The following is a 23,525-nucleotide window of genomic DNA, read 5'->3' as shown; positions in this document are numbered from 1 at the left end:
GTGTCCCAACTCCCAGGGTAGGGTTCTTTCCAGTGTGTAAGGAGCCTGAAGATTATAATTATCTGATCTCTTCAACCAGATATTTAAAAAATATTTGTTCAGCACGGATTAAGAGAGCCAAGCCTTGCCAAGGAAAGGCAGTGCGTCCTGCCCATGGCTCTCGGCAGCAGTCCAGCCCTGGCCCACTCAATCCAACATACCCCCCTCCGCTGGCACATCCGTCTACCCTGGAGGTGGCTTTGTGCAGCGACTACTTGAGTAATGGTACTTGAGTGTGCCTTTAGGGGTCCCATTCCCCAACTCCCATCTCAAGCAGCTTTTTAGAAAAGTCCTTCCAGCCACAAACACAGTGCTCTCCTGGAGTAGAGTTCTGTTCAATACAGCTTTCTCCATCGTGTTACATTTGCAGTGGATTTCTACCGCCCTCAGAATCCTCTTAGGTACACTTTGGACAAAATCTACAATTTTTGCAATCCACCTACAACCCTGCGTTTGACAAATGAGGAAACTGAGGCTCACGGCCTCTGAGCTAGTGAGTGGCAGGACCAGGATTCACCCCCACATGTGTCTGACCCCAGCTCCTTCCATCTCCAGTGTCCCTGGGCTGAGAGGGGGGAAGGGTTCATCTGCTCACCCCTTTAGGGCTTCCAACTTGGGGACAGATTACCTACCTGGAGCAGTGTCTCTGGGTGCAGCTGAAAGCTTAGTTGCCACAGGTTTCCAAGGATGGGGAAGGGGAATGGGCCAGGGGGAAGGTGGCTCCTTTCCCAGTAGAGGGAAGCAAGTTTCAGAAGCAGGAAGGAGACAGCCAATACAGCCAGCCCACTGAGCAGGGAGAACATCTCCTTGGTCCTGTGTCTCCTGTCCTCCCCTTTGCTTCCCAGTCCCAAGGCTCTCCACACCCTCTGCCACCTTCCTCTCCCCACAGTCTGCCCCTGCTTTTATGCTGATGCTCCCAGGCAGCGCCGTGGGGAGAGGCAAACCCCAGGAGTCTTTCCCCAAAGGAGTAAATCCATTTGGTCACACCAGTCACACCCGGGCCATGCTGCTCAGCAGGGCTGCAGGGCTCCAGCCTGGGACAGGTTGGGACACCTTCACTCCTACATCAGCATCAGCCTCACCTCCAGCCCATGGAGCTCACCCTGGTGAGGCTCCTCTGTCAGCCTCTGCCTGGGCAGGGACAGGGGAAGCCACTAGTAGCGGCAGTGTCTCCCCTCAGGGTGTGCTAGTCGATATCAGCATGCTAAAGCGGGGCCCTTACTCCTGCTCTCCTCTGCACGGGTGCACAGCCGCCTCCCAGTCACCACCTGCTCCAAACGCTGGTCAGCTTGGACTCCTCACCTGCGCTAGACCCCACATTTGTCAGTGGTCAAGTTCTTTAGCCTTTTCTTGTGTTTCAACTATCTTGGAACTGGGCTGCTGGGGTCTAAATCTCAGTTCTGCCCAGTTGTGTGACCTTGAGCAAGTCATTTAGCCTATCCTTGCCTCAGTTTCATTTGTTCAAAGGAGATAGGAGATGATTGTGGCCAACTTCCTCATAGGGCTGCTGTGCCAGTGCCCAGCAGGACATAGATGCCACATTCCAGTCGGGTATCCACAGGCACGATTCCAGCCATGATGGGGAGCCATTTCCACTCGAGGCTTACAGAGTCTGAGGACATCGTTTAATGTGCACAGAGTTTCAGTTTGGGAAGATGCAAAGTTTTGGAGGTGGATGGTGGTGATGATTACACAACAATGTCAATGCACTTAATGCCACCAAACTGCACACTTAAAATGGCCCATTTTATAATTTTATGTTATGTATATTTTACTACAATTAAAAAAAAAAGTCAAGGGACAGATTGTTGAAGGAACTCGGAGCCATGGCTGGGTGGACAGAGTTGTTGACAAACTCACACAGTCCCTCTGCCCTGAGTGCCTTCTCCCTGCGTCTCTACCTCTAGAAGTTCTGTCCATCCTCAAGGGTCATCTCCAGTGGATGTGGTGACAATGCTCACCTCGCAGGGCTGTTGGGGTGTCTCAGACAATGCTGTGTGACAGCGCCATGGATAACGTACTCTGCTTGTACAAGTGGTATTACTGCCGCAGTTGCCACAAAACTGCCGCCTTCTGTTTTGATAAGTTGCCTTCCTCTCTCTCTGTTGTGTTTCTCCCTCCTCAAAACATTGCTTAAGAGTTACAGGTCTCTGAAAGCTTCTCTAGCCAACTCCAACAATCCACTGCCTCCAAACACCCAGCCATCTCCCACGCTGGCCGTGGCCCTCCTCGGGGCTCATTCCCTGGCTCTGCTCACTACACTGAGCGTCACTCCACATGCCGCCTGGTCTCCCCTTCTGATGAAATTGGGCGTGTTCAGGGTGGTATGGCTGTAGACAAGGTCTCCCTTTCTTTGGGTTTCTCCAACAGTGTCAGCAATTGTTGACAGTCCTGAGTTGCCATTGAGTGAAGGGACTCACTGATAGAAGGACCTGGCAGCCCTCAAATCCCAGTCCCACGTGCTCAATGTTCCTGTGTGAGCACAGCAGTGAGACTGTTATGAGAGCTCCTCCACGCTGCTCCTTTCATACACGACCTGACTCTTGTCTGACCACTTCCTCTCCCCACCGCCGTGAGAGCTACCTGAGGCCAAGGACCATTCGCAATCCAAATGTCTTGCATGTAACCCACTATACTGTTCCAGCGTTCAACTTAATCCATACGGTGTTGGTTATTTGGAGGTGGCTGTCACGGGGTTGCTGGTGGACACTAGGGTTTTAGTAGAGGCTTTGGTGTGGATGCAAGTAGTTGGGCAGTGGCTGTGATGATGACTATGGTTTTGGAGGTGGAGGTAGGATAGAAAGAGGAGTCTGTCATCTGCCTTGTGACCCACTGATCACATGCCATTTGGGCACCAGCTGTCGTTTGGTTGTCTTGGCCAGGAATGTTTCTCAGAACAGCCTCAAAATCAAATACAGCATTTGAAGCTTTTTCTTTAAGATGGAGAAGTTTATCACCCCAGTGGGAGACTTGTCTGCTCACCATTCCCAAGAGCGTTGAACTTTGACAAACTTCCTCCCCACCCTCCCTTGCCCAAGGGTCACAGCGTTCTGGCTGCTGAAGGTGGGACAAGGTGCCTGGAACAGAGACACACCCAGCACACTGGGCCAGAGTGCGATCAGCTTCCAAGGATGACAGGTCACAGGGACACACAACTGGAATGGGAGGCCCTGGGTGACTAGCCCCTTCCTTACTTAGCCAAGGCCCTCAGTGTGTGATTGTTCGGTGTGGCCTCCTCTGTGAGATGGTGGAGGTGGGCCACAGGGTCCCCTCTTAAAGGGAACTCCCACGCAGAGGCTGGCTGACCCTGCACCTTCAAGTTGCACCTTCCCACTTGGTGGTCTGTGTGATTCCAGCCATTATTGCCACCCAGGCCATGGGGCTGTTTCCTTCTCAGAATTCGAGTCTGAGAATGGACAAATCTCAGAACATTTCCCTCTGTTCCTCTAAGAACAACTCAATTCAACTAGGATGTGTTGGCTAAGCACCTTCCATTTAGGAGGTATTGTCACATCAAATTTCTAACCAATCCTCTCTGCAAACACTCAGAAGGTGAAGGAATTTGCTTGAGAAAGTGGGAGGGGACAGGCACAGTGGCTCACACCTGTAACCCTAGCACATTGGGAGGCCAAGGCAGGAGGATCACTTGAGCCCAGGAGTTTGAGGTTGCAGTGAGCTATGATCACACCACTGCACTCTAGCTCAGAAGACAGATGAAACCCTGTATCAAAAAAAAAAAAAAAAAAAGTGGGAGGGCTGTAATTCTAACCCAGATCTTCTATCTCCAAGTTCAGTTTTCTCTTTCTACAGCTACCTCCCAGCTGGGACAAGCCAGCCTTCTTAAAATGAAGGCTGTGAAAGGCTAAGAGAAAACACACATGAGGAACCCAGAGCTAATCACGCTTCCAGAGGTTTTCATTTCTTATGTTTGCACATAATACTGAGAAATGTAAAAAAATCAGCAATCATATGCAAAGCAAAAGGAAATCAACCTTAAAATAGATGTGTCAACAAAATGTTGTAGGAACCCAGAGAAATTTGGTTTGAAGAGCAAGGGTTTGTGGAGGAGATAACATTTGACCTGAGTTTTAAAAAAATCATGACTTTGTTTGACAAGAGAGGATCAAGGAATTCCAGGCTGGGAAAACAGCAAAGACTTAAAGGTGAGAAAATATATGGCCTGTAATTTTAGGAACACTGAGTAGAAAAGGAGGGTTGGAGCCAGGTATTGGATATCCTTGACTGCCGAGGTAAGGAATATCGGCTACTCTATAGGCAACAATCCCCTGAAGATTTTTGGAGAGAGAAGTATTTGACCAACTTGTATTTTTGGGGCGGATTTTGGCAGTAGTAGATAATGGTTCAGAGAGGGACACTGAGGCAGGGAGACCAGTTAAGAGGCTGTAACTACAACATGAAAAGACGGGAGGTGGGTCTCAAGGAGGGCAGAGGGAGGGGTGGGGGGACTGAATTTGGAGAGAAGGGGCAGGAGAGTTAAGGATGAACTGGAGGCTCCTAGCCTGAAAGACTAGGAGGTAAATGGTATTAGTAGGACAAGGAGTGCTGTTTGAGCGCCCAGGAAATGCCCAATGGAGGCCCTCACAGGCAGCTGGAGACTGGTCCTAAGGAGAGAGGCCATGCCCACAGCTGAAGGTTTGTCACTGTGCTGGTGGGAATGAAAGAATCCATAGAGAAAAGAGAGTGGGCAGAAGTCAGGGAAGTACCTCCTTTTAAGTGGCCAAGCAGGTTGAGAGAGGTGGGAGGAGAACCAAGAGATGTGAGAGAACAGAATTGAACGAGGGAAGTCGGCACTGTGTCAACAGGTACAGGGAGACCTTCCTGGAACAGAAGACCATGAAGGGTCTTTTCTGTTGACCTTGTTACTTTTTCAGAAGATAAATCCAGTGCACCAGTAAGTGGTTACCATTTCGCTCAGTGCTGTCCAACAGAACTTTCTACAATGATGGCCATGTTCTATACCTGCACTACACAATACAGTCGCCACATACGGCTCCTGAGCACTTGAAACGTGACAACTGAGGAACTGGATTTTTAACTGCAGAGCCAAGGCCCTGAATTTTCAAGACAGCACAGATAGTTTATAAAAAAGGCTGGGTTTAAGATATGATTTCCACTGATGACCAGCAGAACCAATAGCAAACAGTTTAAAAGCTTTCTTGGCTGCATTCAACACAATATAGTCAGAAACTTTAGAATGAGTACCTTTCTGAATGGGAAAGAATTCTCAATGGGTTAATGTGAATGAATTGGCTGAAAGGGCAATTATATTGTTTGCATTGCTGAGAATCCTCAACAAACTATTCATTTTAAATATATTGTATCCTGACCACCCACCCCACTGCAACATTCACCTTTCCCACTCCCTATCCTCTTATTCGCAGCAAAGGAGCTTTATTTGGGGACCATGCCCAGGAACACAGGCTGCAGGGACTAAGGCCACCAGAGATGATTCCAGGCACTTTGGGCCCCATGCCCCTCGCAACCAGCCAGCTCTGCTATGGGTCCTTCCCAGATGTAACTCCACTGCTGGATATTCAGATCCAGGGCTCCAGCACTTCAAAGCCATTCAAGGACATTTCACTCCCCTCCCAGAGAACTATGTTATACACCAAGAGTTTTACAAAATCCAAAATAATTTTATTCACTTTTTCAGATTTTTGCTTCCACAAGGTGTTCAGCAAACATGCTAAGGCGACAGAATGTCTAGTTGGCCACGACATGCAACGCTGACCATTCAACTGATGACAGCAGTGACCACGCCCACCTGAGCTACCGGCCCCACAGCACAAAGGGGGTTTGCGGGAACACACCGAACCACACAGCAATCAGCAACCTGAGGTAGGTCTCTTTACAGTACAAAAAACTTCTACGCCAGTGTGAGACACTGATTAGCAAGAGCTGCTTAAAGTTGCAGACTTTGGAGAGAGAAAGAGACTGTGCGACAACTGCAGTGAGAAAGGAAAACAGACCCACAAAACCCTGAACCCTGTCACTGAACTGTGGAGGTGTGGGAACAGGCAACCGAAAAAGTACCACCTAAAAAAGCAGCAGTTGGCTCCAGGGCTTGGAACCAACAGGTCTAGGAGCTGGAGAGCTCTGTGCAGTGGCCAGCGTTAGGAACCTGAGGCAGTGGGACACTCTGTGAATAGACTGATTTTTGTTTAGAAACAACAGCAAAAAGAGGAAGGCAGGAAAGAAACTCCCCCCACTCTGAGGAGTGTTTCCGTGATTCTTATTCCTGTTGGAGGGAGGGAAAAGGAGCCTGGGGCTGTGCACCGATGCTCTCCTAACAGAAACATAAGTGACACCAGGACAGAAGGCAGGAGCCCTGAGAATCCACGGCGCTCTGCACGGCCTCCAGCAGCCCCGCCCTGCTCCACCTGCCCTGGAGTAGGTGGGCAGGCAGCACAGGGGCCCCGGAGAGCCCACTATTGCCACACACCTTCCTTTGGACACCGGGAAAACCTGGCACCATGAAACCACCAGCTAGAGAAGAAATGCTACCCTTCCTACAGTCTAATAGCAAAACCAGATCTCTAGTACAGCAAACTGTACAAAAATGATAGAAAGGAATATGCACTGTTATTAGCACAGTGCTCATTTTAATATAAAATAAACAGCTTACATTTTCACTGTAAATATAGGCTATGTACAGAATTATATAGAGATATAGCTACACGTATAAAGCTTCATTATAGGCCTCTGATACAATTATAATAACGGTTCCCTGAACCTTTTAGAGTGCAATTAAGAACAAAAACTAAATTTTGTTTACATGAATATGGAATAAATACAATAATCAAAATAGGACTCTCCCTAAAAGTGAAACACACAAGCCAATCCTGAACTGCTGTGCGAAAGATAAAATCGGGAAAGGCAAGGTTTCGGCAGGAGGACGCGATGAGGGGCCCGCCCCAGGCAGGGAATGGCAATGCTCCAAAGAAAAGGGACTTTGTCAACGAGGAGGAGTTAGCCCTTGACAGCGACCTTGTTCTCCGCAGCAGCAAACATGGCATAGAACCGGGAACTGTCATTGGACAGAAGGACCGATGGGGTGTCAAACTCCACCACCTGCAAAAGAAGGAGACGAAGTCAGGATGTGACTCTGGGACAGTCGGAGTGATTCAGAGGATCTATCGCTCAGGAAGGGAGGCAAGTCCCAAAGCCGCCTGAGGATGGAATCAGGGGACAATTCACCTAGCCCTGCCATGCCTTGTTGTTTTGTTTTTTTTTTTTTAAACTAACCAGGGAGTAAAGGAAAGGTCAGGGACAATGGCCTCTAGACCTCCTTCACGCAAATCCCAATTTTCAGCCTTGGGAATGAAGGAATCAATCAACAGGTTCTACAAACCACAGGGGGGGGGAGTCACAGCCAAGTCAAGGGCCCACCAGACAAATGTCATTTCAGAGGCAAGGTTAGCTCACCCTATAGAGAGGACCAGGGAGAGCTCAGGATGCCTGCTTGGCAGGGGAAAAAGGCAATAAGGGATCGACTCAGTCAATTGTCCATTCCTATGATGGACATCTGTGCAGCCACTGCAAATCACACCGCAGTAGAAAATGATCTGCTGCAGAACCTGCCGCCCGTGACAGGATGAAAATGCACATACTCACTTTCCCAGCCTCCCTTGCGCAGGGCAGAGGCATGGGACACAACCTTGGCCAAGGAGACATATTATTATTAATAGAAGACAAGTTACCCATTATAAATGGCTTGTTGTTTCTGCCAAATCATTAATTTACTTTCATCCCAGGGGCACACAAAGGAGGTATCTGGCCAACATAAATTTACTTAACATCTACTGGTGCGAAGAACTGTGGTACTAAATACTGCCAGGAACCCAAAGATACGGGTACGGCCCCACCCTTGGGGGCTTTGGGCCATATCTTCAGGGAGAGGCAGGTTGTGAGCAGGGAGATATGGGAGAGGAAACAAGGGGAAAGGATGTTTTAGGTAGAAGGAACTGAGTAAAGACAGGTGAAAAAGCTTAGAGGATGCAAAATTGTCTACAGCCAAGAGCACCTGCAAGGTAAGAGTGGGAAATAAAGAAGGCCAGGCTGGGGCCAGTCTGTGGGAAAACCTGCAACAACAGGATAAGAAGTTTGGCACCACTGCGTGATTGCAAAATCAAACATGTGGTGGCTGGTCTCAATATGCCTCGGGTAATTCTTGCGTATGTGAATGAATCACTAAGTACATGTGCCCTCTGACTTAAGTCTGCTCATAGCAACAAGAGTAAGTAGTGAAGTAAAATGAGAATCCCCTAAGAGTGTGCCTGATTCGATTTCTGATTGGGAGAGCTGTATCCTTCCCAACAGCTGCCAGAATAGGGTTGCTGTGACAGCTTATCTGAGTGCCCAGAACCACTCGAAGATGGCAGTCAGCCCATCCCTGCCAGGGGCCAGTCTTCCTTCCAGACAAGGCCTCATGCCAAACCGAGGTCCCCGAAGGGCTACTACCTGTCCCTGGGCCAGCACCATGATCCTATCAGAGCCTAGAACTGTGTGCAGGCGATGGGCAATGGTCAGCATGGTGCAGTCTGCAAATGCTTCTCGGATGGTCTCTTGAATCAGTAAGTCTGTCTCCGTGTCCATGGCAGCTGTGGCTTCATCTAAAATCAGAATCTGCCAGGGAAGCACAGGAGAAAGAGAGAGCCAATAAATTCCTTAAGCATTCTGTTTAATCTAGGTTTTACTAACATGTATTTCATTATTTACATTTTATACCATATGTTGATTTCTCCAAATGGGTACACACATATGTAAAAATATCCTTTTGCTTAGAATTGATATAACTTCAAACCCACGTTTGCCTTGATTTCCACAAACAGCGTATTCGTATAATACTGATCTAGTCAAATACTTGCCCCTGCTTGCTCTGTGCCGGTGAACATGTATTACATATTAATCTTTTTGGACCTCCCTTTTCCTGTTTGTAAAATGAAGGGGCTGGATTTGATGACCTGAAAATCTCTTGCAAATTTTAAATCTTCCAAGTCTATGGTTTGCAGTACTATAGCTACTCACTGGCCAGAAACAAAAGTCATCCTTGGATACCGAAGGTTCGGGGAAGTTAAACATGAAACAAGCCCCCACCTCCCTGCAAACCTGTATGACCAAATTGTATCAAGGTTAATTGAGAAACATCTCTGGTCATACTCTTAAAAGTGCCACGGGGCTCAAAGTCAGGAACACCTTCCGACCCGGGCCTCGGGGAAAGGCTACCCTGCAATGTTCCTACTCTTCTCCGCGGCTCCCCCTTCCCTGCCAGCCGCCAAGCTGCCTTACCTTACAGTGGCGGAGCAAGGCTCTCGCTATGCACAAGAGCTGCCGCTCCCCGACCGAGAAGTTATCCCCATTCTCCATCACTTCAGATTCAAGTTTCAGAGGTAGCTGAGCAATCTAGGGACAAGGCAAATAGAGATTAAAGGGTAAAAAACTACACTCAATTTTTCAAAACTCCAGTGGCAAAAGAAATTATTCTGAAACAGATGAAAGAACTCCAACCAAGAACCTGGCTCATCTAGAAAGAAGGTACACGCGTGATGATCATGTGTACTACGACCCCCACTTTCTAGGGTGGTCCACGTTTCAAACCCAACATTCTGTTAGCTTCATACCGCCAAAATATCTCAGAAATTCCAACAGGAAATGGAGTAAGGAAAATTACTCTCCTTCTGAAGTCCAAAGCTGTAGGCCTATGGCTGTCAAACTTTTCTTTTTGTATGTTGCAGAATCTATTCTTCACCTGAGATTGTTTGAGGAAGCTCAACATGAAGGAGAGAAAAGCAGAGTCTATCTAGCTGAATTAGGGCAGGACCCGGAGCTCCCAGACACACTAGAGACCGGCAGTACCAACTGCAGACTGCGGCTGCTGGCGGCGCCTGCTGCGTCACCCTGAGAGGGCTGCGACCCGGACGCACACTGCGCATCTTCCACACACTCGATAAACAGCAGCTCTTTTGCATATATGTGGATGCTTCAAAAGTATGTTATAGTTTATATTGTTATGATTAACAAGACAGAGATTAACTTAAAAGTATTACTGAATTCTGAGTTGTCATTACTATCTTGTCACTTGACAGAAAATACAAGGCCAAGATGACCCCGGGTGGTGTGGGAGGTGGAGCCGGGAGATGTCAACTTTTCCCAAGTTTCTGAAAAGGCCTGGGAAGCTGGCTCCGGAGTCCCCTTCCACAGATGTCCTGGAAGCGGCAGCCAGTGTGGGCGGGGGAGCAGCGACAGCACCACTGTGGCCCCCACCTTGCAATTCCAGCACAGCTCCCCTCGGCTCTTCACTTACACATTCTTTCATGTGTGTCCTTTCTAGGGCATCCCAAATCTGGTCTTCAGTGTACTGGTTGAAGGGGTCCAAATTTGATCTAGGGAGAAACACAAAAATTTCTCAGTGGTCCGGCATTTAAGCGACCTAATTCCAACAGCTGCCTGTGCACAGAGAAGGAGGACTCAAAACCCTGAAGGTCGCGGATGGCTCATTCCCCACCCTGCCAGAGACAGAGGCTGGGCCTCCCTTTCTTTTTATAAAACTTGACTGAACTTTTATTATCTTTATTATGTAAATAATACAAGTTAGTTATAGAAATGTTTAAAAATACAGATACGTGAAACACAAAACAAAAACCAGTATATGGTTTAATCACCTCTAATGATGCCCCTAGAAACAAACACTGTTAACATTCTGGCATATATTCTTCTAGATTTTTTCTATTCATTTATATGTTAAAATACATCTATTTATGTACAAACTTAGAACTGAACCAATAGTATCTTCCTCAAGGAAATCCAGGATGGTATTAAAAGAATAGGATTTGAAATGTTAAAGACAGGAGAAAAATATCTTTGCCATTAAGGATGAGGGTGGAGAATTGGTGGTAGAAAACTGAGATGTTATAGTAATTTTGAGTGTCTTGTCTTGATCTAAACATAGCATTTGTAGGTTGTCATCTGAAAAGTATTAAGAGTAATTTGCTTTGCTCATAAAATTATGCTTGGCACATGGGAGCTAGGGAACTCCATGGGAGAAACATGAACTTCAGCTCTACCACACATTTGTCTCCATGTTTGGGGTTACTAATTACAGGCACACAGAGGCAAGCAGGTCATCATCACTGAACTCTTCCAGAGAGGAGGAGAGAGGCTGTCTGTCTCTCTGCCTTGGGCCTGTCGCATGAGCTTCTCTGGGTTGCTGGGAGACTGTGGCCCTGTCCTCTCGGCCTTCTTGCCCTGTGCACATGTGGCTCCTCACCCTTCTGCTTGTGAGACTCCGGTCCCTCAAGGGCGCTGGAGCCAGACTCTATCAGTTCCAAGCTGGGGCCTCAGCCAGTTAACCTAATCTTTCTATGCTTCAGTTTCCTAGTGTGTAAGACGGAGATAAGAGTACCCACCTCTCAAGGTGGCTGTGAGGACCACATCTGACCTGGATAAAGCACAGCAGCACATGGTCCAGGCGTACTCTGGGTGTGAGAGCTATTATTGCTGTCATTATTGTTATTATGGCTACCATTCCTTCTTGTCCTTCAGGTCTTAAACAGTGTCACCTTCAGGAAGTCCCCTGCCCTTGCAGCCTAGATCAGGTGTCCCTGTGCCCACCTGTGTTACAGCACTCGTCACTGTCATGGTCTCCCCACCCTCCACCCCCGCTGGATCTTATTCACGGCTGTGTCCCAGGCACCAGCACACTGTTTACTATTTTTTGTATGTAGAAGAATCTATCCCTCCCATCCTTATTAGACTTCTTGATAAGAGGCATTATAAGTCACAACTTATACGTCTCCTGTAATAGCACAGGCCAAGAGCAGCGCAGTGGAAGGAGAGTGTGCACACACTGGATCCAGGTAGACTGGTCTCAAATTGCGGCTCTGCCTCTGACATCTGCGTAACCTTGGACAAATTACTCCTCAATCTCCTTGTCTGTATAGTGGGGACACAGTGACACTACTAGGTAGGCTGTTGTAAACATTAAGATAGTATATGTACAGAATCTGAACACAGCAATTACTGGTATCTGTAAACGGACAAGGTACATGTGGGCATGTCAGATGCCTAGTTTTAAAGCTTGGTGGTTTTCTGACTCATAGTCAATGCGTTTTCCAAGTAGACACAATAATCACAGGATCCTGGGTACAGGATCTGAAATAGTTCTGATAAAGTCCTGTCTGCAAGGTCTAGATGGGAAAGACTGATCTCCATGGGCATACCATCTACGAAGGGCACCTTAATTAAAGAAGAAGGTGTCCAATTTGTTGATAATCCAATGGTGTTAGATGCAGAGCGTGGGCTAAGTCTGAGGTGAGGTTCATCTGCTTTGAACCTAAGTAATCGAACAGAGACATGCTGGATGCTCCTGATCCTCCTTGTCCCTGGGCCACTCTGCAATCCGCCCCCACATGCGCCCAGACCGACTGAGATCAGTGTGTACTGTTCTCCTTTCCAGCTGCCTTTTAGGACACCTTCCGCACGATACACCAACAGATTAGGGACAGCCTGAAACTGTTCTCTGCCCCAAGACTGAGGAGTGAAAGGTCACTCACACTTTTGTCTGGGTTAACAAAGACTGCCTGGAGCTCCTACGGGGCAAGGTTAGCAAGACAATCCTCTGAGTGAAAATGCGCAATGCCCATTTACCATTTTCATGATAAAATATTCTCTCTCCTATTCATGTGGTCTAATACAGACCTACTTGTTGTTCATAGTTCTGAGTGAGTCACTCTTTTCAGAGTGAAAAGAGATTAGAGCCAGTGAGCTCTGACCCCCTCCTGCTTTCTCATGGAGCAGCTCCACTTGTACCTCTGGAAAATCCTTTGTTAAAAAAAAAATTGCCAAGCTGGGCTTTGAACGACTAATGTGAAAAGAGACCAGCCATTTCTCAGGCACTGACTGTATTTCCCAAGTGGACACAATAATCACAGGATCCCAGGATCAGCAATACAGGATCTGCAATAGTTCTGATAAAGTCCTGAGTCGAGTGCTCTGCACAGAGTAAGACCCAATAAGTACATGCTCAAGACTGAACGAGTCCATAATGTTGGTCCCCAGAATAGGAATGTGTGGATAATGCCCTTTGACTTAGCCTGGGAAGTGTTCTCTAACACTGTAGAGTGATGCCCAGTAGTATAGGTTGAATTACGTCTCCCAAAAAGATATGTTGAAGTCCTAATCCCCAAGACCTAAGAATGTGACGTTATCTGGAAATAAGGTCATTGCAAATATCATTAAGATGAGATCATACTGGAGTAGCAGAGCAGGGTAGGCCCTTATAAGAGACCGGTCCTTATAAGAGATGGCCATGTGATGGCAGAGTCACACATGGAGAATGTCATGTGACAGTGGAGGCATAAACTAGAATGTTACTTCCATAAGCCAAGGAATGCCACTGATAGCTGCAAACTACCAGAAGCTGGAAGGCTCCTCCCCTACAGGTTTAAGAGGGAGTGTGGCCCTGCGGACACCTCGATTTCAGTCTTTTGGCCTCTGGAATTATGAGAATAAATTTCTGTTGTTTTAAGCCACCCAGTTTGTGGTACTTTGTTATGGTAGCCTTAGGAAACAAATACACATAGTGCGTTCATCAGATACCGCTTATCAGACAAACTGCAAATACAACAGTCTCCCCTTATCTGTAGGGGACACATTCCAAGGCCCCCCAGTAGATGCCTGAAATCTCAAATAGTACTGAACCCTATATACCATGTTTTCTCCTATACACAGGCACCCATGACAGTTTAATTTATAAATTAGGTACAGTAAGAGATTAATAACAAAATAGAACAATTCTAACAATATACTGTAATAAAAGTTATATGATTTTGGTGTCTCTCACAAAATCTTTCTCTAGTATATCATATGTTTGGACTATAGTTGGCCATGGGTAACTGAAACCACAGAAGGTGAAACCATGGGGACGGGGGGACTGCTGTATGCAAGGCTGCAGTGGCCTGCTCCCTGAGACTGCCCCGTTGGATTTTCTATGGGTGAAGACTCAGCAGATACACTGACAGGCTCAACATTCAGCCCACCTAGGCCCATCACACTAGCGAAGGAGCCTCAGAAGACTCGCCAGTGGGTTACCAGATGTGAAAGGAATACTGACACACACCTGTAGGTAGTATACATACACATTAAGGCAGACCAGAATCATCTCAACCAGGGACAGAAAAAAACACAGCCTCATTAGAGAAGCCAGATGGTCCTGAGTCCGACCCACAGACAGAAAGCAAAGTTATGCATCCACTGCGTCAGGAGTGTTCAGTTAAGCAGATGGATAGGAAAAAAGTATCTGAACATGAAGGCAGTTATTTTTAATCATCAGAACCCCTGGAGTCCTGATGTTGCCAAAAGTACATTTTCATCTTTTGTTCTTTGCATTTTATTTTTAGCAATTAGCCTAAGCTAGCCTATTGACCACTGCTAAATGAAGCCAAGACTACCTCCCAGAGTAAGAGAGGATGCAGCAATTCACTCTTGGTATAGAAGACACCGTACTAAACCACGCTGTCCTCTAAGCTCCGGTGTGACTCCTTAGCAGCCTCGGTCCTCAGAGCAGATGTTGGGATTCACATACCTTCTTCTACCAGGAAGCTAAAGCAAAGCTCAGAATAGTTATTCAGAAATATTTTGGCTTTTAGTTGTTAAGAGAACAAATAAAGTGAAAAAAGTTAAGAGGGGAAAAGTAAATGAAAAATTACTAGAAAGAGCAGCAGAAATTGTGTAAAAATCTTTTGGAGAATGTGGGAAGCAAAGGATATTTTGTAGATGGTGGGAAAAGAAATATAACTAAAGGTCAAGACCCCTGAGGAGGCAAGCCTAGCTAGATTTTGGAAAGAGGGAATGTCTCTCAAGGTCGTGGTTAATAGTGGTGTCATGGTATTAGGTCATTAAGTATGAAATCTCCAATTTCCTTAAGTACTGAGTTTGACAGTTGTTATCTCCGACATTTGCACTTGGATACTTCTCGTTTTTTTTTATTATGAAGGTACATCCTCATTCTTTCAAACACAGTTTTTGACTTGTGATTATCTTTCAATTTTTTTTTCAGCAATTTTTGTGAAACCATGGATAAGTCAAAAATTTGTGTTACTTTTGAATATGAGTTCTGTTGTGGAACCAATGCTATGCATAGAACTCAAAACATCAACAAAGTGTTTGGGAAAGATGTGGTTAATGAACGAATAGTTTGTCAATTGTTCTGGAAGTTCCGTTCTGATGCTTTTAATCTTGAAAATGAGCCATGTGGGTGACCTGAGACCAAGCTGGATAATGATGAGCTGAAAGCTGTAATGGAAACAAAGCTATCTCAACCTACACGTGAATTAGCAGCAAGGTTTGACGTTACTTTTCCAACAATACTGGAGCATTTGAAACAAATGGGCAAGGTAAATAAGCTGGACAGATGGGTACTGCATTAATTAAACGAGCATCAGAAGAGAAATCGTCTTGAAGCTTGCCTTTCTTTGCTGTCACAACATAAAGGTGAACCATTTCTACACCATATTGTTACGTGTGATGAAAAATGGATTCTTTTTGACAATTGCAAGCATTTGGCATAATGGCTGGATAAAGATGAAGTGTCAAAAACACAATCCAAAACCAAATAATTATCAAAAGAAGCTAATAGTGTCTGTCTGGTGGTCCAGCACTGGTTTTATCCACTATAACTTCATGAAACCTATTCAATCCATTATAGCGGATGTCTACTGCAACCAATTGTATGGAATGGGGAGAATGCTTGCGATTAAGCAGCCAAGATTGTTCAACAGAGACAGAACAATCCTCTTGCAAGACAACGCTCGACAATATATGGCACAAACAACGCTGCTCAAACTACAGAGGTTAGACTTGGAAACTCTGTCATCCACTGTATTCACCAGACCTTGAACCATCTGACTACCACTTCTTCCAGGCTTTGGATCACTTCTTGCAAGGAAAAATATTCAGTTCTGAACAAGCTATGGAAAACGCCTTTTGCAATTTCATTATTGCTCAATCTCCAGAATTCTTTGCTGCTGGCATAAACAAGCTACTGTTAAAGATGTCAAAACTGTGTTGATAGTTTAGGCACATATTTTGATTAATTGTACTACTTGTTTGAGATAAAAAAACTAAACTTTTGGCCGGGCATGGTAGCTCACGCCTGTAACCCTAGCACTCTGAGAGGCCAAGGCGGGAGGCTGTTCGAGGTTAGGAGTTCGAGACTAGCCTGAGCAAGAGTGAGACCCCATCTCTACTAAAAATAGAAAGAAATTATCTGGACAACTAAAAATATATAGAAAATATTAGCTGGGCATGGTGGCGCATGCCTGTAGTCCCAGCTACTTGGGAGGCTGAGGCAGGAGGATCACTTGAGCCCAGGAGTTTGAGGTTGCTGTGAGCTAGGCTGATGCCATGGCACTCACTCCAGCCTGGGCAACAAAGCGAGACTCTGTCTCAAAAAAAAAATAAAAATAAACAACTAAACTTTTGATTTGAAATCAGACATTTCATATTTAATGACCTAACACCTACTTCAGAAGGCAGCGCAGTGAGTGGGTGAGCAGAGCCCACGCTGCAGCCAGCCAGTACAGGTTCAAATTCTAGCTCTGCCACTTCTGGCCGTGTATCTTCGGGCCAGTCATCGACTCTCACTCTTTGGGTTTCAGTTTCTTTGTCTATAAAATAGGCATAATAGTGGTACCTACCCTTGTGGGGTTTTGAGTATTTGATGAATTAAGACAATTAAAATGCTTAGGACAGTACGTGGCACATAGTAAGTCCTCAATAAGCTTAGCAACTATTATTGCCGCTGTGGTGTTCTTTAGAGCAGCAGTGTCTGGCACAGAATGACTTTTCAACATCTGCCAGATGCCACCCAGGGCTCTTCAGACAGTTATTCTAGACTTGGCACTACCTTCTGACGTAGAGACTAGAAGTTTTGCAGGATTCCCAAGTTATACAGGGACTGAGACTGCCAAAAAAGGAAAAGGGGGCTCTCTTAAACAACAGAGTAAGAAAGAGTAAGTTAGAAACAACTGAAAGGCCTTGAGATACTAAAAACCTGCTTTAGCAAACTTGGAGCAACTTTCATGCCTCCTAGAGTACAGGATGCTTCTGTCTGAAGGTGCTTTGGCTCTAGGATGAACCAGTCAGTTTTGGACTCAGTTTTTTTTTGCTGTGATTGTGAGTTGAGAGCTAGTGCTGTTCCTCCAAAGTAAGGAAATTTAATGAGCAGATCAAAAGGAGAGAGGGCATCCAAATAGGAAGAAATAAGAATAGTGCTTCATGCTAATGAATGGATGCCAAGCAGAAGTGCTCCTGGTGATGAGAAGGCACCCATCAGCCCCAGGGACCAAGACTCAGACATAGACTAGCATGACAGCTGGGCACGGCCAGTCTCACCACCAGCCTAGCCAGGCTTCAAATAGTCCTCAGGACAGAAAGCAGGGAGGTTACGGCAGAGGCCAGCGCTGGGCTTCCTGGGACCTCGGGGAAAAGTGAGAGGAAAGCAAAGCGGTGCCAGGGCCATGAAAGGGAGGTCAGCAAAAGTGTTTAAGGCCTGGTGGAGAAGGGGACTCTCTTCTTGGGGCCAATGATCAGGGCAAAAGGCAGAGGAAAGTGACAGGCCGCAGAAACATAGGCCTGAGAGCTCAAACCGAGACAGACAGATGAGAAAGGGCTGGGATGCAGGTATTGGAGTGGACTGACATTTGTGCTAATCTAGGGAGGGGTGTGGTACCAAATCATCTGGGCCATGACTTATTTGTATGCAGAACTCAGAAAAGTATATCTTGTGAGTTTCTGAGTTTTGTTTGACTTGGATTTTACTTTGCTTTCCCTCTCAGAGTTCCTTCCAAGTTTTAATAGCTGGCTGGTATCTCAAGATGCACCCACCCCTGGTGCTGGTAAATGGTGGTAGAGATACAGTTTCCAAGTTCAGAGTCTCCGGGAGGCAGCTGAGGAAACAGCTGATCTACCCTGCTGTTGCCTTGGGAAACTCATCATGGGCTTTGCATCTGCTAAGAAAATATACCACAAGCTCAATGTTCTTTGGGATCTATAAAAACCTGCCCCACAGGGGTGGGGAACCTGTGGCCTTCTGGATCCTTGAGTACTGCCTTTTGACTGAATCCAGATTTATTAAAAGGATATTTGTTCTGTGAAGTTTGGATTCGGTCAAGGGGCCGCACTTGAGGATCTGGAGGGCCACGTGTGGCCTTGAGGCCGCAGGCTCCCCACCCCTGCCGGGGGTATAAAAGGAGAAGACAGAAGGTCTGGGATTTAATTTTTCCTCAGTGTCTACTACTGACTGAAAAGCCAAAATTAGAGCTGGCAGAAAATTAAACTTAAATGATTTTCTTAGTTTGCTGACTGCCCAAACAGCCCTCTAAGCTCAGGAACTACAAACTCAGGAGAGCAGCACACCAACTACTGAGCTGTGTATGAAGCAGCACACAATTCTCTGGAGGTCACAAAGGATCCCAAGTCCACTGAAGCTACAGTTCCAGGATGTTTACAAACACCAGCTGCACATCACATGCCCACGGTCAATTCCTAACCATTAAGTCCAGACGCCCCCAATTCACAAACCCAAATGAAGTGCTATAAAATCTTAAAATTAAACTGAGGCTTCTTGGTAGCAGCATTTTCAAGGAGTCTAAAGTTGAATGTGCCTCACTTCTAAATGATGATGAAACAATTTTTAAAAACACATAGTTCTTTTGAACAGAACCAAATATTATAGGGCCAATTTTTTTTCAAAGGTGTTCCCATGGCATCTAAAAACAGGATTATGGGAAGAGCAGATTTGGCAACACTTTCTTAATTTTAGATTTAAGTCTTTAATAAATTCTAATTCTCTTCTGATGTCACTTGTTTGACCTTGTTACCTCAGTACCCAAAGGGAATGATTTATTATCATCAACAGATCCAGTACATGCTGCCCAAATTCAATTAGAGAAATGCCAAAATAAACACACCCAAGAGTGCTGGCTGTACATGAATACAGATGAGCATTCAGTTTATTTGCTGCCATGGACTAAACGTGCACCCCCAAAATTCATATACTGAAACCCTAATGTGATGGTATTTGGAGGCGGGGCCTTAGGGAGATACAATTAAGTATGTATGACGAGGTCATGAGGGTGGGGCCCTCATAATGGAATTCGTGCCCTTATAAGAAGAGGAAGAGACACAAGAGCCCTCTCTCTTCTCTTTCCATGCGCACAGACTAGGGTAAAGCCATCTGAGGACACAACAAGACAGTGTCTGCCAACCAGAAAGAGGGCCCTCACCAGACACCCATTTTGGAGTTTCTAGCCTCCAGAATTACAAGGAATAAATTTACGTTGTGTAAGCCACTCAGTCTATGATATTGTTATATATAGCAGCCTAAGCAGACTAAGATATCTACCAAATCTTCTTGAATAAATGAGCTCAAGTGCTATTTCCAAAGAAGAGGGAGGGCCTAGTTTTAAAGACAAGTCTGAATACCGCCTACGGTTATTTGAAATTAAATTGGTACCAATTTTTCTGGAAACTGCTAAAAATTAAAGAAAACATGGCAATATAACTTTTAGAATGATTTTTTAAAAAAGCCTAATCTAGCTCAACTATATAGTTAAAGCTGTTTTTATTTCCAAAGAGCGGCAGTTTGAATAGAAATGGACACAAATTATGGAAATCCATTGTTTTTAGGAGGCAGAAGCTTAAGGCTGGCCAGGCGTGGTGGCTCATGCCTATAATCTTAGCACTCTGGGAGGCCAAGGCTGGAGGATGGCTTGAGGTCAGGAGTTTAAGACCAGCCACAGCAAGAGTGAGACCCTGCCTCTACTAAAAATAGGAAAAATTAGCTGGGCAACTAAAAAATAGAAAAAATTAGCCGGGCATGGTGGTGCATGCTTGTAGTCCCAGCTACTCAGGAGGCTGAGGCAGGAGGACCACCTGAGCCCAGGAGTTTGAGGTTGCTGTGAGCTGGGCTCACACCACGACACTCTAGTCCAGAAAACAGAGTGAGACTGTCTCAAAAAAAAAAAAAAAAAAAAAAAAAGCCAAGTATAGTAAAGATAATAGGAATAAACAGATTTCCTTCTTAGTTACTATTTTAATAAGCCACAAAGAGGAATTTTATCTTAGGCATGCTGGCAGATTTCAGAAAGAAACATCATTCCAGAGTAAGTATGAAAGGTGGGAGAAGATACTGGACAATTCCAACAGCTGAGTAGCACTATGCCCGAAAGCCATCATTAGAACTGCAACTTCAGCATACCCAGGAGAGATGACAGAATGAAGTAGGAGGCAGATGGAGGATGATGAGGTGATGAGGCTGAGGAAGGCATTTGCCAGGCTCTGTACTTGTATAATTTGTATGGATTTACTCAATCTTCACAACAACGTGCCTCTAAAGTACCCCTATCTTATGGTGAGGAAACAGGCTTAGAAGTGGGTAATTGTCTGAAGCCACAAAACAGAGCTCTGAGCCCAAATCTCTCTGATCTCTTTACTACCATGCTGCAGGCCTCCCTGCCCCATTTCGTTAATGAAGTGGCTTGCGCAGTGGAGCTGCTTCACACTTCTGCAACAGGAAGCACGTGGTGCAGGGGGAGAGCATTCGACCAGAGTTCGCAAGAGCTCGGCTCCACGTGGAGGCTCCAGCATCATGTGGTCCAACATGCCCAGCAGGCCTCTAGGAGAGGCATGAAGTCCGAGGTGCTCGGGTCCTCACCTGACAGTGCCACTGAACAGCACGGGCTCTTGAGGAATGATGGAAAGTTTGCTTCGGAGGTCAGCAAGGCCAATGTCACTAATCCTCACTCCGTCAATCTTGATGCAGCCTCCAGATAACTCCACCAGACGGAAGAGGGCCATCCCCAGAGAGGACTTCCCTGATGGGTCAGAAGACATGCAGAAAAGCAGCTCTATTAGTGAATTCTGTGAAGACAAAACTGGTTTATCCTCAGGGCAAAATCATCTATTTCTCTATTTCTGTGCAATTATTACTTCAGCCGATTAACTGAGATAATGTATAAAATGACAGAAACAGAAAAAAAGCGATTAACTTTCCTGAGCTACCAAGCAGATAGCTTCAAATCACAAAGCTTCAGGCTGAGAAGGAGTGGGAGGGACCATTCCACTTCCATGAGAGTAAAAGGGAAAAATGCTTCCGGTCACCTTAGGAACAGGTACACAGGGTCTCATACTTCTTAGGCAAAGTCGGGAGAACACAGATCTCCCAGCAAGCAGCTGGAGGGCAAACCAGAGGACAAGATGCCTTCCCTCTCTCTGTCCCCTTATCAGAGCTGAGAGAGAGACTAAGACAAGGCCTCCCATTGCCATGGCTGCAGCTGGAGAGGTTCCAGGGGCACACATGCACGGGAAGAAGGTTTTGCCTTGAGTCAATGAGCAGATGTCAATGACCCTGCCATGATAGCAAACTATAGCAGAGAAGCCGGTTTCGGGGAGAGAATGATGAGTTCAGTATTAAGGAGATCGGCAACACAGGCTTTCTTAATTGAATCTTCATTTGAAAAGTTATACAGGTAATACAAGACAACTCAGTCCCTCACTATCTCACTACTATAATTTTTGACATATTTCCTTTGAGTCTTTTTCTCAGAATTGAGATCAAACCAGAGATAAAATATTGTAGGTGCTTTTTTCACTTAACATTGTATAACAAGCACTTAACCATATTATTAAAAACTTTTCAAGGTAAAATTTTAGTGGCTGCAACATTTCATCATGTGGAAGTATTCTTATTTGTTTAACCAGCCCTCTAATGTACATTTCATTTATATAGAACTTATTATAATAATGTTGTGGCATATATCTTAGGGCTGAAACTTTACTGCTACCTCAGATGATTTCTTTGGGAAAAATTCTCATACTGAAATTATTATGTCAAAGTATACAAACATTTAAAAGGCTCTCTATATGGTCTCAAAAAGAAAAAAAAAGCTTTGCTATAGTCCTGTCTACTTTTCTGCAACCTGGAGCCATGGTTTAGATTTGGAACCACAGAGTCTTAACTGCTGGACCACTTTCCTTTGGCCACACGCCTAGTTCCTCATCCTTCTACCCTTCTCCTGCCCCAAGTTCTGAAAGACCTATCATGAGAGCCTCGCTGAGATCACTATGACTCTGTCTCTTCAGCAGTCACTGAGGGTACAAATAGCCTGATTTGCCCCCTGTGTCTACAGCCACAATCTTGCTGCTGGGGTTTGTCCCCTGGGCAAACCCCTGTCAAACTACCTAACGGGAACCTGAAAATCACTCATCTTCCTAATGCAATAATCCTCACATCTATCTACCAGAAACAAGTTGGGAAACCTGGTCTATTATGTAGCAGAACAGTTTCTCTCTCAGAAATGAATGACTCTACTCAGGATTGGAGGACTTGGTTATGGACCCCTTACCCAGATATAAGGAGGGGAGAGAGACACACCCCTAGGACCAAGGCAGTGCTTTGTTTTAATATCTAAGCTAAGGAAGGAATGGTGCTCGAACAAATGGGTCGGGTTGTTCCACTTTACCAAAAGGTGCCTAGGTATGGACACCTAGGCTGGAAGACTTCACAGTTCTCTGAACCTAGGCTACCTTTGCACTGATGGAATGTACTGGTAAGAAGGGCAACAAAGTCCTCGTAGTGGTGTCCTTCATTGTGACCATGGCAGAGCCAGGGCTCATGAAACCTGGAAGTATTTATAGTAGGATTAGAGTTTAGGCTTTGTAAGTCAGACTATCGTTGTTTTCTTTTTCTTATTTATTTCTCTTCTGTCTCCTGATGAAGTCCTGGTGCATAATTCACTCTGTCTTATCTTTGTTAACAGGAAACCATAGGAAGGGACATCAGTCAGCTTTCAGGAGAGTAGGGTATCCCTGGGGACCAATGCAGCAGTAGGGACTGAAGGGAGAGTGAAGTAAGAGCTTTGGGACAGCACCTCCCCCCCACCCCCATCCCCAGCCCTGCACTGCACCCAACACGCTTGGCTGACGATTCTTTTCCCAGTGTGAAAAACCTGGAGACAGTGTCTTTTTTTTTTTTTTGAGACACAGTCTTACTCTGTTGCCCAGGCTAGAGTGCCATGGCGTCAGCCTAGCTCACAGCAACCTCAGACTCCTGGGCTCAAGTGATCCTCCTGCCTCAGCCTCCCGAGTAGCTGGGACTAGAGGCGTGCGCCACTACGCCTGGCTAATTTTTTGTATATAATTTAGTTGTTTGGCTAATTTCTTTCTATTTTTAGTAGAGACAGGGTCTCGCTCTTGCTCAGGCTGGTCTCGAACTCCTGAGCTCAAATGATCCTCTCGCCTAGGCCTCCCAGAGTGCTAGGATTACAGGCGTGAGCCACCGCACCCGGCTGAGGCAGTGTCTTGATATGAAATAATTTCCTCAAACAGAAAGCAGGAAAGGCTTTTTTCTTTTCTTCCTTAGAAGGTACTTTAAAGTAAGTTGGCCAGAAAAGATAAAAGACTTCTGT

General features: G+C 45.7%; 1 protein-coding gene across 2 annotated transcripts in view; it reads right to left on the bottom strand.

The window, feature by feature from the left end:
• Nucleotides 1-5,675: 5,675 nt before the first annotated feature.
• Nucleotides 5,676-23,525, bottom strand: part of ABCC5 (ATP binding cassette subfamily C member 5) — an 81,823-nt gene continuing 63,973 nt past the window's right edge. The window contains exons 26-30 of one of the 2 annotated variants that reach the window (XM_069475267.1): nt 20,774-20,933; nt 10,364-10,442; nt 9,349-9,462; nt 8,521-8,685; nt 5,676-7,131 (exon numbers count right to left, since the gene is read on the bottom strand). In XM_069475267.1, the coding sequence (XP_069331368.1) occupies nt 7,030-7,131; nt 8,521-8,685; nt 9,349-9,462; nt 10,364-10,442; nt 20,774-20,933 (620 nt within the window). In that variant the 3' untranslated portion in view covers nt 5,676-7,029. Of the gene's footprint in view, nt 7,132-8,520; nt 8,686-9,348; nt 9,463-10,363; nt 10,443-20,773; nt 20,934-23,525 lie in introns of those variants that run through there. The other variant, XM_069475268.1, reaches the window with a different exon arrangement.

This window comes from Eulemur rufifrons, chromosome 7, assembly GCF_041146395.1.
Source record: "Eulemur rufifrons isolate Redbay chromosome 7, OSU_ERuf_1, whole genome shotgun sequence".
NCBI classification, from domain to species: domain Eukaryota; kingdom Metazoa; phylum Chordata; class Mammalia; order Primates; family Lemuridae; genus Eulemur; species Eulemur rufifrons.
The sequence above is the reverse complement of the archived record's forward strand: the minus strand, read 5'-3'. Positions and strand labels throughout refer to the sequence as shown.